The sequence below is a fragment of the Giraffa tippelskirchi genome, chromosome 7 (genome assembly GCF_054371585.1).
Source record: "Giraffa tippelskirchi isolate mGirTip1 chromosome 7, T2T-mGirTip1v1.2.pri, whole genome shotgun sequence".
In the NCBI taxonomy this organism is placed as follows: Eukaryota; Metazoa; Chordata; class Mammalia; order Artiodactyla; family Giraffidae; genus Giraffa; species Giraffa tippelskirchi.
Window position 1 is genome coordinate 141,278,409 of NC_137281.1, and position 16,544 is coordinate 141,294,952.

General features: G+C 41.7%; 1 protein-coding gene across 14 annotated transcripts in view; it reads left to right on the forward strand.

Moving 5' to 3' along the window:
* EXD2 (exonuclease 3'-5' domain containing 2) overlaps positions 1–14,756 on the forward strand; it is a 107,310-nt gene extending 92,554 nt beyond the window's left edge. For 11 of the 14 annotated variants that reach the window (XM_081513528.1, XM_081513522.1, XM_081513520.1 and 8 more), the window contains 6 exons: positions 524–650; positions 5,546–5,877; positions 7,059–7,165; positions 7,421–7,556; positions 8,676–9,032; positions 11,374–11,730. In XM_081513528.1, the coding sequence (XP_081369654.1) occupies positions 524–650; positions 5,546–5,877; positions 7,059–7,165; positions 7,421–7,556; positions 8,676–9,032; positions 11,374–11,590 (1,276 nt within the window). In that variant the 3' untranslated portion in view covers positions 11,591–11,730. Of the gene's footprint in view, positions 1–523; positions 651–5,545; positions 5,878–7,058; positions 7,166–7,420; positions 7,557–8,675; positions 9,033–11,373; positions 11,731–12,755; positions 12,849–13,082 lie in introns of those variants that run through there. The other 3 variants (XM_081513532.1, XM_081513533.1, XM_081513531.1) reach the window with 3 other exon arrangements.
* Positions 14,757–16,544: the final 1,788 nt, after the last annotated feature.

Sequence of the window (16,544 nt, forward strand, 5' to 3'; positions counted from 1 at the left end):
CCAATATTTAGGCCACCTAATGGGAAGAGCTGACTCACTGGAAAAGACCCTGATGCTGGGAAAGATTGAAGACAGGAGGAGAAGAGGGCGACAGAGGATGAGATGGTTGGAAATGATCACTGACTTAATGCACATGAGTTTGAGCAAACTCTGGGAGATGGTGAAGGACAGGGAAGCCTGGCGTGCTGCAGTTCATGGGGTCACAAAGAGTTGGACACGACTTAGAAACTGAACAACAAGCAACATTTGTTGACAAACTTTTTCATAAAGATTGAACAAATGTTCAGCTCACAAATTTTAGATTAGACTGTAATTCTTCGTGTTCCACAATACTAGATGTAGTTATTTTTAAAGATCTTCATAATCTGATAGAGTTTAAAATTGTATATACTTTTTGTTTTATTTGATGTAGCGAGATTGAGTATCTGTCATTTGTTTGTTGGCCATTTATATGCCTTTTTTTTATTGCCTTGTTCTTGTCCTTTGCCCATTTTTGACACATGATTTTATTTATTTCTTGTAGAAACAATTTGCTCTCTAATGGGCTTAGCCTGAAATCGCTTTCTGAGACTGTTTTGAACTTTCCTCTTGACAAGTCCCTTCTGCTTCGCTGCAGCAACTGGGATGCTGAAAATCTTACTGAGGACCAGGTACTTCTCTTATCAGAGTAGTTAAGAGTGGAAGAGTCATTGCTTGTAAAGTATAATTATTTAAAAAACTCTAAGCCTCAAAATGATATATGTTGGGTGGAAATGCGGTAAAATAGCCTCATTGATGATACTCAAGATAAATGCTCTATAATAATGTACATGCCACTTGAATAAAAGGGTAAGGCTCCCTATTTTTTTTTTTTTGAGCATTTACTATATGCCAGGGATTTCAGAAAAATGTAAAATTTTTATCATGAATAAAAATGCATACTTTAAAAAGACAGTGTTATAAGACTTATAAGGAACAACAAGTAGTTCTCCTGCCTTCCTCCCCCATTCTTAAGTGCTCTTCCTTCTTTTCCAAGGCAACCAATTTCATTTTTTTCTGGTAATTATCATTATATTTTAAAATTGCACGCATATATTACTCTTTCCTTTTCTACTTATTATCTTTTGACTTCTTGCTGTGGAAAACGTGATTTAGTGCTCTTGCAATTCCTGTATCCCCATACAGATACTTATTCCCTCCCCCATGCTCCCAATAGAGGTAAATTGTCATTTTTATCAGATTAATATCTACTTATATTGATATTATTTGTAGCTGCTCCACATAGTCAATTGCAGTTAAGTTTTTTTCTTATACAACTCTTTGATTTCCCAGGAGTAGTAATTTATATTTTTGTTTGCTTAGTTTTCTGTATACCTCTTAACTATGTCTACTCCAGACTCTCCTCTCTGCTGGTTCAGACACAGTCAGGTAACTTAGTCATTTAAGTTTCCCTTGGAGCTAGCCGTTGTGGAGTCCGTGATCTTCCTGTTCCTTTCAGGACTGGTTGCTCTGTAGCCCTGCTGGCCAGACTCGCATCCTGTTTGTGTTTACCGTCAGAGTGGGAATTCTCTTCACCTCTCTTCTATAGCAGGTCCTCTGTTTTACAAATCTTGTGTCTTTTTACTTTCTTGTCCTGGTGGAGTACATTCAAAATAGCTTCCTGAGAAAAGGAGAATGAGAAGTTAATTTATGAAACCCCGCATGTCTGTAAAGATACCTGTTTCCTCTCTATTAACTGATACTTTGGCTGAGGATAGCATTTTAGGGTGGAAATCATTTTCCTTTCAAAACTTTGAAGACAGTGCTCCTTGTAGCTTCCAGTGTTGATGTTGAGTATTGGACTTGTTTTTCTTTCTGGAAAATCTTCTTTATTCTTAGTTTTTAAATTCATGATGATATACATTAGTGTGAGACATTTTCCCCTATAGTCTTAGAATTCGGTGGACCCTTTCGATCTGGAAGCTCATGTCTTTCAGTTCAGGGAACTATTCTCATAATATTTCTTAGAAAATTTCCCTTTCTTTTGTTTCTAGAATTCGTATTATATGTATATTGGATCCCTTGAATTAATCTTCTCATTGTCTTAGTAAAATGTTTTCTCTTTGATTTTCCATCTCTATGTTTTTTGTTTTATCTTCTGGGAAGTTTCAAGTTTATCTTTCAATATGTCACTCAAATTTTTAATTATTCCTATTGTTATAAGAGCTCCTGGTCTTCTCTGAATATTCACCTTTAAAATAACTTTTCATTTTTGTTTAATAATATCTTCTAGTATCTTAGAGTATTGAAGGTTCTAAAGTTTCTTTTTCCTTCCTGCATTGCCTCCTTTTCTTCTGAATTTCTAATTTTAAATGTTTGATTTGGTCTTTGTCTTTCATGTTAAAGATTTTTTTTTCAAATGTTTAGATCCTTGCCTGTCCATTTTTATTTATGAAGGAGACATTAAAGCACCAATTGAATCTACTGGCCAATTGAATCAAGTGCCAATTGATGAATGAATAATAAAATACAGTATAGCCATACAATAGAATATTATTCAACAGTTAAAAGGATACATGCTACAACATGGATGAGTCTTGAAAACATTATGCTAAAAAGTGAAAGAAGCCAGTTACACAAGATCACCTATTGTATGAGTCCATTTATATGAAGTGTTCAGAACAGGCAGATCTGTAGACAGAAAACAAATTAGTGGTTGCTTAGGACTGGAAGAAGTAGGGGATGACTGCTAAAGGATATAAGACTTTTTATTGGGCTGATGAAAATGTTCTAAAATTGATGTGATGAAGGTTGCACAATTCTGTAAATATATGAAAAATCCTGAGTCATGTAGCATCTCTAAAAGACATATTTGGGACAATTGGAGACATTAGAATGCAACCGTGTATTATTGTGTTTTGTCAGTGTTAAAGTTCTTGGGTATGACAGTGGTGTGATTATGTAGGAGAGTGTCCTTGTTCTTAGAAGATATGCACTAAAGTATTTAAGGATGAAGTATCATAGTAGCTGCAACTTAATATTGAAATGTGTTCAGCCAAAAGAGAAGTATTTGGTGTATGTGTTATAAAGAGATAAAGCACATGTTGACAGTTGTGAATGTTAGTTGTCATTCTTTTCTGTAGGTTTGAAACTTTCAAAATAAAACATTGGGGAGAAAAGGCTAATTGCCACCAAATTTGAAACCAGATTTGTGATCCATATTATTATGAAAATTCAGAATTTCCAAAGACTCTTATTCATTCTTCATTTAAAATGTTTATTGTTTTTTTAAATTATAAGCGTAATGCTTAATGAGATTTTGTAAAATATAGAAAATAATATTTAAATTTGACATTTAAAGAAATGAAGTGAGAACCCAGCACATATGGCCAAATTTTTTTGACTAGTGGGTTTTATTATCAGTAACTATAAATTATCATCAAATGTCAGTAACTGTAAGTCTTTTCTCTCAGGCCACTCAGTTTCTCCAGACATAAATCTTCTAGACTTCTACCCAAGAAGTATAAGCCCCACAGCCTATATTCTGGTGGCTGAGTGGTAGAGGTGGTGCTGGTTATCTCATTATTTAATATGTAGATTTTCCCATAATCCCTCTTTTTCCTGATGACACTTTGCCCCCAACCTCTGCCATCCCTGATATTACTAGGTCCAGATCCTCTGTGATTTAGCCACTACATAACTTATACTTGTCAAAACCCAAACTCTGCACACTGAGTAAAACAAAGCAGAAATATGAGTTTATTGCAGTAACTCATGTGACCTAGTACTTCATTTTTTTAATTGCTAAATAATACTTCGTTGTATGGATAGACCACATTTTGTTTATTCATTCATCATTTGGTAGAGCTTTGAGTTGCTTTCATTTTTTTGGCTGTTATGAATAATGCCACTCTGAATATCTGTGTATAAGTTTTTATGTGGACATACATCTTCAGTTCTCTTGGGTAAATAACCTACAATGGAGTTGCTGAGTCATATGGTAACTTTATATTTAACTGTTTGAGGAATTGCCAAACTATTTTCCAAAGTAACTGTATCATTTTATAGTCCCACCAGCAGTGTATGGGCGTTCCAATTTTCATATTGTGTTTGATTTGGTTTTAATTTATATTTCCCTAGTGACCAATGATGCTGAGCATCTTTCATGTGCTTATTGTCTAATGTTATATCTTCTTTGGAGAAATGTCTATTCAGATCCTTTGCTCACATTTTAATTGTGTTGTTTGTTTTTAAATTGTTGAGTTTTAACAGACATGTGTGTGTGTATGCATACATATTCTTTATATATTCTGGATGCTAATCTCTTATCAGATATATAATTTATAAATATTTTCTCCCATTTTCTGCAAATTTTCTTTTTACTTGCTTGATGGGATCATCTGAAGCATGAAAGTTTTAATTTTGATGAGGTCCAGTTATCTGTTTTTCCTTTTATTCCTGATGCCTTTGCTGTCATATCTAAGAAATTGTTGCCTGACCTAAGGTCATGAACACTTACTCTTATGTTTTCTTTGAAGAATCATATATTTTAGCTCTTACACCTAGATTCATAATTCACTTTGAGTTAATTTTTGTGTGTGGTCGGAAGTAGGAGTCCAAATTTATCCTTTTGCATGTGGATACCCAGCTATTCCAGCACTATTTGTTGAAAGTGCCTTGGATTCCTTATCATTTGAAAACAATTTGTTAAAAAAGTATTCTGCACTCTTCACATTTAAACACCTTCTTTTCCTGTGGGAGACTGCTTGCTGTCAGAGATGTAGATGGTTGAGTCTACATGGAAAATTTTATCCAAATTTCTTTTTCTAGTATTCTGTTCTTTTTTTGTTCTTCTAAAAGTACACACAGAAAAAAGATCCATACTAATAGTGTTATTTACCAGGCTTGACTATTAAAGGTGAATTAAAGGGATTTTAATTAAAGTCCTTACATGCTTTGTTACAAAGAGCTATTAATTAAATTAATAGTTTTGACTACTTTTATTTATGACCAGCTTGCCTGTGCCTAGTTGCTTGACAGAATGACTTACTTTTGTTAAATACATAAATTTCAGAATTGGACCCTGGTGGTTTTGATCTGAGGTCCATGTTTGAAGCTGTTTTTCTTGTTTTACACATCTTATTAATATGTACAGCAGTTTGATCAGTAGTCACACAGTCCTCTTAATGAATCTTGGTGTCAGTTGTTCTAGATGATGACCGTTTCTGAAGTGAAATTCATGTACTAGCTGTCAGACCTGTGATAAGTACCCTACCCCAAGCTGGAAGAAAATCTGTCCAGCAGGTTTGGTAGCAGAGAGAAGGAAACTTCACTGATTTATATAGATTAGGAATTTCAAGCATGTAGAATAAGTCATTATTTTATCTACGTTACGTGAGGATTCATTATACCATTTGATTTATTTTTGTCTAGTTTGAATTTTTTTTGGAATGAAAAGGTTTTAAGGAGTAGATGGTGCATCTTGAGTTAGAACATGGAAGCGGTCTCTTGTCTTTGTGACTGACTTTGAACTTACTCTCTCTAGTTCGCCTTCTGGATTCTACTGATCTCTGACTTTTCTCTTCAGGTAATTTATGCTGCCAGGGATGCCCAGATTTCAGTGGCTCTCTTTCTCCATCTTCTTGGATACCCTTTCTCTAGGAATTCGACTCTAGAGGAAAACGATGACCACATTGTTTGGAGAAAAATCTTAGAGAACTGTCAGGATGTGGTAGATATCCCATTCCGAACCAAAGGGCTTAGCCGATCAGGAGAAGAGGTTAATGGGGAAGCAACAGAATCTCAGCAGAAGACAAGAAATAAGAAGTCGAAACCTGATGGAACGATGCCAGGCAACCACCAAGGGAGAGACCCCAGAAAACATAAAAGAAAGCCCCAGGCAGTGGGCTATTCTGCCAGGTAACTGAGTTGTTCTGTGTCTAGTAGATTCAGTGGCCCAGCCTGCAGCAAGAGGCATGATGCTTTACCTTGGGTCTGGGAAGAAGGCTTGTGTGGTAAGATGGCAGAGACTCTCCAAGGATTTTTATTTTTCCTTTCCTTCAAGGACATTTGGAGCTAGCCTTTATTTGTGTACTTTTCCTTTTTACCCTTCTACTGTTTTATTTTTGAGCAGTGGAAGTGGAAATGAGGAATGCTTAACCTAGCTTTGTCACTGACTTTGATACAACTTTAGATCTGTACTTCTATTATAAATGAGAAAAGTGAAAGTGTAGTCACTCAGTTGTGAACCCTGTGGACTGGAGCCCACCAGGCTCCTCTGTCCATGGGATTCTCCAGGCAAGAATACTGAAGTGGGTTGCCATTCCCTTCTCCAGTGGATCTTCCCTACCCAGGGATTGAACCTGGATCCTCTGCATTGCAGGCAGATTCTTTACCATCTGAGCCACCAGGGGGTATAATTATTATTCCTTGCTTGCTTCAGGAGAGCTGTGAAAGTAACATGAAGTGCCTCATACTTTTCAGGAGAAATGCATCATCCGATTTCTTACTCATTTGGTATTTGATTATTTAGAATGGTATCCAAGCCCTAAACTTACATTATTCTCTCAGTCAATGAGAATTTTCCTTTACAGCTTATGTCTCTATTGCAGAATGATGACTAATAAATACTTTGGAGTGGAAGTTTGGTTCCTCTAAGCAAAATGCCTTTAGGAATTGGATGATTAAATTGAAGCGAGTATTGCGTATGAGCCAGAAATAAATCCACAAGGCACTCATTACTTTAGCTTGAATTTTAATTGACTTGGTTTAATCCAGTGATTACAGGGAAGTTTCTTCATGTTCTCTTCCTGCTTGCTTTCATGGTAGAACCATGTAAACACTACCCAACTTACTCCCTAATTTCCCAATCTATAAATATAAAAACGAATGGTATAAACTAATTCATTTTAATTTCTCTTTCCTAGCCCATTGTAGATGAAGGAGTAAACTTGGTTTCTCACCATGCCCCCCCCCCCCCCATAAATGAATGTTTGACCCTAGTGTTGAATGGCTTGGGTCACTCAGAATATAGGAAGGTAACTGATACCTTGTTCAACAGTTTGCTCCAAATTTTAGATTTCTCTCTCCCTTCCCCACAGAAAATCACCTCTCTACGATAACTGCTTTCTCCATGCTCCTGATGGACAGCCCCTCTGCACTTGTGATCGAAGAAAAGCTCAGTGGTACCTGGACAAAGGCATTGGAGGTTTGAGATTCAGCCGTCATACTTGATTTATAATTAGGTGCATGTGGGTACTGACTGGAGTGGACCTGAGATAAGGGAGAGGGCTGCGATGCGTAGAAGGCAGAGAGCCCTAGAGACACATGGGATCGAGCTGTTCAAAGCCCAGAAATAGTGATCTCTGCCCAGGACACAGCAGAGAACAACTGAGGTGGTGCTTCTTTCCTGGGGGAGAGGTGGGCAGGTGGTCATGTGCTAACACTGCCTGTTTCCTCTAAGAGCTGGTGAGTGAAGAGCCTTTTGTGGTCAAGCTGCAGTTTGAACCTGCGGGCAGACCCGAATCCCCGGGAGACTACTACTTGATGGTTAAAGAGAACCTGTGTGTAGTGTGTGGCAAGAAAGACTCGTACATCCGGTAAGTGTCCAGCAGGGTGGGGCTGCACTCTTGTCTGCCTCTGATGGAAGTTGCCCTTCAAGCCACATGCAGAGCCCTCGGCGGGCTTGGTTGAGTCTGCCCACTTTGGCTTAGAGACTTGTCCCCAGGGGGCATCCCAGTGTCCCCGAGAGCTTCGACACTCTGCTTGGCCTTGCTGTAATGGTGTCTGCCACTATTCCCCGCCCCCTACCGGAGCCAGTGTTTGGTTTCTGGAATGAAACACTCTTGTCAAAACAGTTTGCCATGAAGAGAGTCGTTCCCTTTTGCTCATGAAGGAACAGAGACCAGTTCCTTCAGAAGCTGTCTTTCTGTGTCCTTGTGATCCTCCCTGGAGTGGCTCACAGGCTTTGTGACCCTGGGTACATGATTATCCAGGTGACCTGAAGGCACACTCTGGAATAGTCTGAGATTATTCTGCGTCAAGGTCCCCAGGCAATGAAGGTGACGTTACCATTAGGCCCGGGTACCCAGACACCTGGGCTTTCTCCCTGGCTACTGAGGTGTAGTAACTCACTTGGTTCCTATCTCCCCTTGCAAAGTGAGACAAATAGTTGTGGCGGCCAAGAGTTTTCCCTGAGAGCTTAGTTCTCCTTAGAAGACAATGATGAACTTCGATGAACCAGGGAAATAATTTGAGAGTAAGGGATTCTTCAGATGAAGGAAATGGGCTCTTACAGGTCACTAGGCTTCCAAAATTTCGGGAGTAGCGGTCACCTGCTGTGTGCTTTGAGAGGGTTATTTTCCAGATGTTAAAGGCCATTAGAATTTCTTTTCATTTCTCAGATACTTTTCCTTTGGGGAGCACAGCCTTCCCAAAGGTGGTTATTAGCCTCTTCCTACCCCTGGCTCGCCAGAGGAGTTGGAGAGCGGGTGGTCTGCACTCACTTCAAGGAGAGGAGGACCCAAGGCCCATAGGCAGGTGGGCGGAGACCGGAATAGGGGGTCGGGCCTTTATGTCATCTCTGTTGGGTTGTGGGGCTCCAGCTCCTCAGTTGTGTTTATGCCCAGATCAGAATCCCAGTAGCCCACCTGCCGACTCCCTTGTTCCGTCTGTGTCGTCTGCTAATGCGCGCTGCCTTGTGCCGCGGGCTCCCTCAGGAAGAACGTGATCCCACACGAGTACCGGAAGCACTTCCCCATCGAGATGAAGGACCACAACTCCCACGACGTGCTGCTGCTCTGCACCTCCTGCCACTCCATCTCCAACTACTACGACAACCACCTGAAGCAGCAGCTGGCCAGGGAGTTCCAGGCCCCCATTGGCTCCGAGGAGGGCTTGCGTCTGCTGGAGGATCCTGAGCGCCGGCAGGTGCGTTCGGGGGCCCGGGCCCTGCTCAACGCCGAGAGCCTGCCCGCGCACCGGAAGGAGGAGCTGCTGCAGGCGCTGCGAGAGTTTTACCGCACAGACACGGTCACAGAGGAGATGCTTCAGGAGGCAGCCAGCCTGGAGACCAGGTATGAACTGCAGTCCTGCTCAGAGGGGAGTGAGGACTGGTGCAGTGTCTTTATGCTGGCTGCTCTGTTTGAGCGCCGGTAAGGCAGAAGCAGGTGCTCTGCGGCAGCCTCGGGCTCACCCCACTGAGTCTGTGTGGCTCAAGCTAACCAGGCAGGTGGGACAGAGCAATCTATTTGCTGATTAACTTTCTAGAGGAGACCTGCCTTCTCTCCTTGACCTTTTAAGATCCATACGTCCAGCCATTTTCATAATGAGCAGGAGAGTTCAAAGGCACTGGAGTTGAACCTTATGCATTCTCTGCAGAAGGAAATCTTCTGGTCAGCACATAAGAGGAAAATCAGAGTCAAGAAATATCCTTCCAGTCTCTGGAGTTGCCTGTGAAGTACAGTGTGTGTGGTTTTGCATCTTTTCCCTTATCCAGGTCGGTGGGAATTGAGACACATGGGCTCATGTTTCCTGCCTCTAACTTCCCTCCAGGGTATTGGCCTGCTGAACGGCATGTTGGCCAGAATTGCTGTTAGTATTTAAATTACTTTTTACATTTTTGCTTCCTTGCTTGCTTTCTCTTTCTTTCCCCATGAGTACATAGTTGAATTCATTGAATTCATATCATTTAATTCAGTGTCCCTAAATGAGAGGCATTTTATAGTCCTGAGAAATGAATGGCAACATGGCCCAGATGATAAAAACTCTGGGCTGCCTGTTATAGTTTGCTTCCCAGCTTGTCAGTTCTTTCCAGGAATTGAAGTAACTGAACTGATAAGTTCACAAATCCTGATAGTGCTGCTGGTTGCCTATAGTGTTTTGGTATTTTAAAAAAAATACCCCCATAAACTTAATTATAGCAAGAAGTATTTATTGAACAAATTTTTATAGATATGCTAATCTATCTAGCCAAGTTAATGAACTTTATATTAATTGCCTTAATTATTTCTTATAACAACCCTGTGAGGTAGGATTTAGATTTCTTATTGGTTTCTGCTAACATCGTATCCTGTATTTTTTTAAATCTTTCAAGGTTTAAAAATTATTCTTAAGACTATTTTCCAAACTTTATTTTAGATACCTCAAAATTAAGGTTAAGGTTATATTACAAATTAAGGAGACTGGCTCCTTTAACCATTTCCCAAATGTATTTCCTAAAACAGTGACATTTCCTCTTTCGGTGACCAACCTATCTAGTAAATTCATCTTGCTGCCTTGGATGGGAGGGTGCTGGGCTTGGATGTCTAGGACCAAGAAAAACAGCTGTTTGGGGAAAGTTAGGCAAGTTAGTGGTATGCTTGTGAGCTAAATAAGAAAATGCCCCACAAATACCCGGAGGGCACGAACAGGCTAGACGGGGAGGATTGAGAGTGGGGTGTGGATGCAGGGAGAGGAACTGAATCCCAGACAGGGAAATCCTTTCATTCACAGGAGCTGACGGCACTGTTCACAAGGCATCTGAGTGAGAAAGGAGGCAGGGCTTCATCTCATTAAACAGCATGAGCTGTGCAACTGAGCAACCACGGTAGCATTTCACTGTGACCAAAACACATCTTGTGGATGTGGTTTGGCATTTCTTTGTATGTGAAGGAAGGCACCAAAGAAATATTCCGCCTTTATTTTACATTCAAGTATTACACTGTGAAGAAAGCCTGGAACACGTGGGCTGATTGAAGAGCTCATATAAAGACTAAGTATCGATCAGAATGAGTAACTTAAAAGAAGGGCGAGGGACTTCCCTGGTGGTCTAGTGGCTAAGACTCTGCACTCCCAATGCAGGGGGCCCAGGTTCTTACCCTGGATCTGATAGAACTAGATCTGAACCTGAGTCTCCTGCATTGCAGGTGGATTCTTCACCATCTAAGCCACCAGGGAAGCCCTAGATCCCACAAGCCGCAACTAAAGATTCCGCATACTGCAACGAAGATTGACGATCCCCCGTGCTACAACTAAAGACTCAGTGCAGTCAAATAAATAAACATTAAAAAAAAATAGAAGGGTGAGCCGATAGGAAGGAAACCCTTGAGTAAATGAAAGACGTCCGTTCTCCACCCATCATCCGCCAGGCAGTGGGGCCCCCACTAGTACGGTTGAGCGTTATGCAGTGGCCTTCCCATAATCAGAATCCCCAGATGCCTTCTGTGAGATTGATTGTGCTTAGTATGTCTGAACTATTTTTTAAAAGTCAGATATGGGAAAGATGTTTTTAAAAGCATCAAAGTAACCAACCGTTTAGGAGTCCGGCAACCTCTCTGTATACCCCCATGGAAGCCCCTTGGCCCACAGCATCTGGAGCCATTGAGATGCTGTCCTGTGCTTGTGTTCCTCAGACCCCTGTCCTTCGTATCTTGACAGGATTTCCAATGAAAACTACGTTCCTCACGGGCTGAAGGTGGTGCAGCGCCACACCCAGGGCGGGCTGCGCTCCCTCATGCAGCTGGAGAGCCGCTGGCGGCAGCACTTCCTGGACTCCATGAAGCCCAGGCATCTGCCCCAGCAGTGGTCGGTGGACCACAACCATCAGAAGCTGCTCCGGAAATACGGGGAGGACCTTCCCATCAAGCTGTCGTGATCACCGCCTCCCTTCCTGGTTAGGACGCCTGGGAAGCTGGAGCCGGGGGTGGGTGCCAAGTCACCTCTTCCTGTTTTAATGTCATTGTCAAATTCTGGTGACACAACTCACAATACTAACCTGTTGTGATCATCCCACGATGCTTCTGGTGGAGCAAGGCTGTTGCTTTCAGGGGTGCTTCTGGTTTTGAATTTCAGCTGGGCAGAGTGAGAATTCTCTATTCTGCCCTTTTCTGGACAAATGGGAACCTTGGCCTTCTTTTATTTTCCTCTCCCTATAATGCTTTCCCTGTACAGGCGACACACAAAGGATTCTTCCTGAAGTGTCTTGTCGAGACACTCAAGTTTTTAATATTTTTTCTTCCCTGTCCAGCGTGTTGGTTTATCTTAAACAGGAGCTGTCAAGTATTTCAATCCCATCCAGTTAGGAGGGAGAAAAAAATAAAACGTTTTTCTAGAGGTTGGAGAGGTGAAAAGGGGTTGGATTCATATTCCCAGTTCAGCCTCACGGTTAGAAGTTCTGTGGCTTGATGCTGTGCTGGATCTCACCTAGATGGGATCCAGCCCACTTGAGCTGCTGCGGTTTATTACATCATCCTTGAAAATACTCCCCTTTACACGTTCAGGACCACGGCAGCACCTTCCTGCCATATGTTTTCACCCTAACACTGGAGGGAATTCTCTTCTGGAAAGAGGCCTGGGTGGGCCACAGAGAAGCACAAGCCCCATCTCCCTAAAGAACTTGGATGATTTGCTCAGCTTTCAGCTGTCGGTTGCAATCCTCCTGCCTAGAACGTCAAGGTTTTTAGCATAATCCCTTTCTGAGAGGAAGATTATCTTTTCTCAGAATCAGTATCTGGTCCCTTCAGTGTTCTGTGTTCTGTCAGATTTGCAATACTGACCTCTTTTAAGCTCTTTAATTCTCTCCCAGAGCCATTGGTCGGGTTGCAGTGAGAGGATTTCTCCAATCTCCCATCTTGCCTGGGACACTGGGATTAATTAATCCATTTCGATGTTCAAAATGGTGGTGTTTTTCATCTCTCTAAATGTGAGGCCACCACTTTGAGCATGAAATCAACTTATTAGTGATTAGTATTTTTTTTAAAGTATAAGGAAAACTTTCTTACAAGATTTTAACAAGTTTAAAAAAATTTTTTTATGGCCAGAATTCAACAGGAACTCTGTTTTGGAACTGTGCCTGAGTTGGTGATGGCTGCTCTAACATTGATAAGTAAAACAACTTCTAAGCACAAAGTTCACGAATTGTAAATGTAAAACTTTTTGCTTTATAACTTTGTGAAATCAGCGAATATTCTTGGAGAAGGAGATCTTTATCCCATAGGTCCCTGCCGTGCGGCAACCCATGGGTGTGCTAAGTCGCTTCAGTCGTGTCCGACTCTGTGCGACCCTATGGGCTGTAGCCCGCCAGGCACCTCTGACCATGGGATTCTCCAGGCAAGAATACTGGAGTGCGTTGCCATTCCTTTCTCCAGGGAATCTTCCCCACCCAGGGATTGAACCCACGTCTCCTATGTCTAACCTGCATTGGCAAGCAGGTTCTTTACCACTAGTGCCACCTGGGAAGCCCTTGGTATGTATGCACAGATTCCCCTTCCCCACCCCCTACCTCACCCCACCCCGCCTCCCAGCCCCGCCCCTAGCTTTGACCCCTGGACAGCAGCCCACCACACACATACATCTTGCATTTGTTTCCTCTTCCCTTCCCACTCGTCCTCAAATAGGTGTTTCTGGGGTCTAGATCAGAAAGTCTTGAAAACAAATAGTACCCTCTGCTTTGGGGGCCGTATGTTCAGCACACTAGTTTATTACGGGACTGTAACTGCACTGGAGCCACCGGCAGAGGACCGGGAAACGGATGGGCGGTCGTCGTAGTAGTCAGGCTTGCCTCAAGGGGGCGCCTGTGGCTCTTGCTTTATATTCATTCTTGAGAAATAAGGGGCTTTTATACCCGGTTCTTAGGCATAACTCACGACTTATGTTTCAGATTGTGTATATCTGATTTTGAGTCATTTTGATAAGTTTTATAAGAAAAACCTCTTTCTCTTAAGAAGAAACCTTTTCTCTTCCTTTCTCTTTCACACTAAGAGGTGAGCATCATGTCCTAAGAGGTCATTTAAGGTGCTGTGTTTGCTGTGGGTAAAAGGAATGGGTTCTCCAGTAGAGCTCCCTGCAGAGCTAAATATCAGAGCCAGCAGCCAAGATAGAAGAAAAATCTGGACTATGGCACATGCAATCTCTGTCCTTTTTAGAACACACGCTGTTTAGATTTGAATCTTTTCGTTTTTTTAAATCAGCCTTGGACTTTAGCAGCCTGTCCCTAAGACTGACAATTGCTCTCTCAAATGAGTTATTTTAGGGTGGTGTATTTTAAAATAATTTTTTTTTCTGATATAAAAGTAATGTGTATGCTTGTTAGAGAGATGAATCTAAAGAAAGAGTGAAAATCCATCATCCCTGTGGGTAGAACAAAACTAATCTCTGCAGGTATGTTTATGAATTTCCTTTCAGTATTTAAAAATGCATATATCGTGTGTAGTATTTAAACAGGCTTGAGAGTCATATATATAGCTTGGTATCCTATTTTTCCTTCATTTAACATGGTATCATAAGTAATTTCTTATCTCTTTAAATCTTTGAAAGTAGGTTTCTAGTAACTCTACCTTACTTTATTATCCATCCCCACACTATTGAAATTTTTGGTTGCTTTGGATTCTTTGTTAATATCAGTGGTGTATGCGATGAACTTTTTTGTGTGTAAATCTTTGACTATAACTTTGCTAACTTATTTAGATTAGAACCTTAGAAATTGGATTGCAAGGAGAGGGAGGCGCGTTGCTGGAGTGAGGACAAATTGATATCCATTTTTAGGAGTTTCTGTGATGGAAATGCTTGCCTTTGACCCTTTCCCTCATGTCCCAGGGCATTCGCTGAGTTTCCTCCTCTGTGAGCAGCAAGTGAGCGGACAGTGTCACAACAAAGGCCTCTCTGATGTGCCTGAGCATTGCGATTGCAGGCTGAGTCTTTTTTTCTGCTTCCCTCCTGCTCCCATCCTTCCTTGCCTCATTCCTCCTTGCAGCAGTGATTTTTGGAAATACTGTTTGTTTTAAAAGAAAATTGTAAAAAAAAATTTAATTAAAAATAAAAAATTTTATTTTAAAATAAAAGTTATGGCCTTTTTTTCCCCCCTGATAAACAACCAATTACTGATTTGCCATTCTAAAGTGAACAAAGCATGATATTCAGGGATTTGTTTTCCCCTTAAGAGTGCAGCCATAAGTTACTTATTCTTATCCATGTCACAGACAGAGATCAGATGACAAAATGTGTTCTGTTGAAATAAAGCCATTTTAATCCCTCATTTTAGACTCTCAGGAGCCCAGCAGACAGAAAGAGCTTTTGTTCAGCTTCCTATTCTAATGTTTGGAGCCCTAACATTTGACTATAATTTAAATTCTTTGTTACCTTACCTCTCTGAGATTTTCATTCATTCATTTATCTTTTCTTTTTTTTTTTAATTCATTATGTCTCATCCTCTGAGAGGTACCATAGTTTCTCAGTTTACTAGTTTGCTAATCATTAGGTGTTTTAAAAGGATTCTTTCTGGTCTTGTCTTTTCTGTTCTTTACATGGTCATTTTTAGAGTACCTCATCCCTCAGGAATACAGTTTAGAATCAGTTTTTCTTGGATGAGATAAACTATAAGAGTGTGAGAGAATGATTCTTGTTTGTTTTTGTTTAGTCACTAAATCATGTCTGACATTTGTACGACCCATGGACTGTAGCTGGGGCTTCCTAGGCATCGCTAGTGGTGAAGAGCCTGCTTCCTAGTGCAGGAGACTTAAGAGATGTAGGTTCGATCCCTTGGTTGGGAAGATGCCCTGGAGGAGGGCACGGCAACCCACTCCAGTATTCTTGCCAGGAGAATCCCATGGACAGAGGAGTCTGGTGGGCTATGGTCCATAGACTTCCAAGGAGTTGGACACAACTGAAGCAACTTAGCACGCATGTGCAGACTGTAGCCTGCCAGGCTCCTCTGTCCATGGGATTTCCCAGGCAAGAATGCTGGAATGTTTTGCCATTTCCTCCTCCAGGAGATGTTCTTCACCAAGGGATTGAACCCACATCTCCTGCACCGGCAGGCAGATTCTTCACCACTGAGCCACCTGGGAAGCCCCAATTCTCATACAGTTGACTCTTGGTTGAATAATATAAATTTTATACATAATCCTCAAAATACTTTTTTTGGAACTGAGTTATTCTTTTTAGGTATTCCCCAAGGTGTCACCTCATGCTGGAGCCAAATACCTTCCATCTGTCCCCAGTCCTGGGGCAGTTTTGCATCAGGTGATGGAGCTGGGCTGAAATGCAGCCAAAAGATTGTTCCACTTGTTCAAAAGTACCTGTTCCACCCCCTCTACCAGGGAGATGCTTTTGCCTGTGGCACCAAGGTCCTTGCTTAACTGCTGCTGCTGCTGCTAAGTCACTTCAGTCGTGCCCGACTCTGTGCGACCCCATAGATGGCAGCCTAGCAGGCTCCTCCATCACTGGGATTCTCCAGGCAAGAACACTGGAGTGGGTTGCCATTTCCTTCTCCAATGCTTGAAAGTGAAAAGTGAAAGTTAAGTTGCTCAGTTGTGTCTGACTCTTCGCAACCCCATGGACTGCAGCCCACCAAGCTCCTCCGTCCATGGGATTTTCCAGGCAAGAGTACCGGCATGGGGTGCCATTGCCTTCTCCTCCTTGCTTAACTAGCAACATGTTATTTGGGAAGGTGGGAAGTACATTAGACCATTGTTTCCTCCTCACTAGCCTTGTCTGTAGCCAGCTCTGGTTGTTGGCACACCCCAGTCACTGTGGGTACTGGACCAAATGGACAATCCCGTGAGAAATAAGCAGGAGCTGACTTCTTGTGCATGGGAAGAGGGAATGTTGGA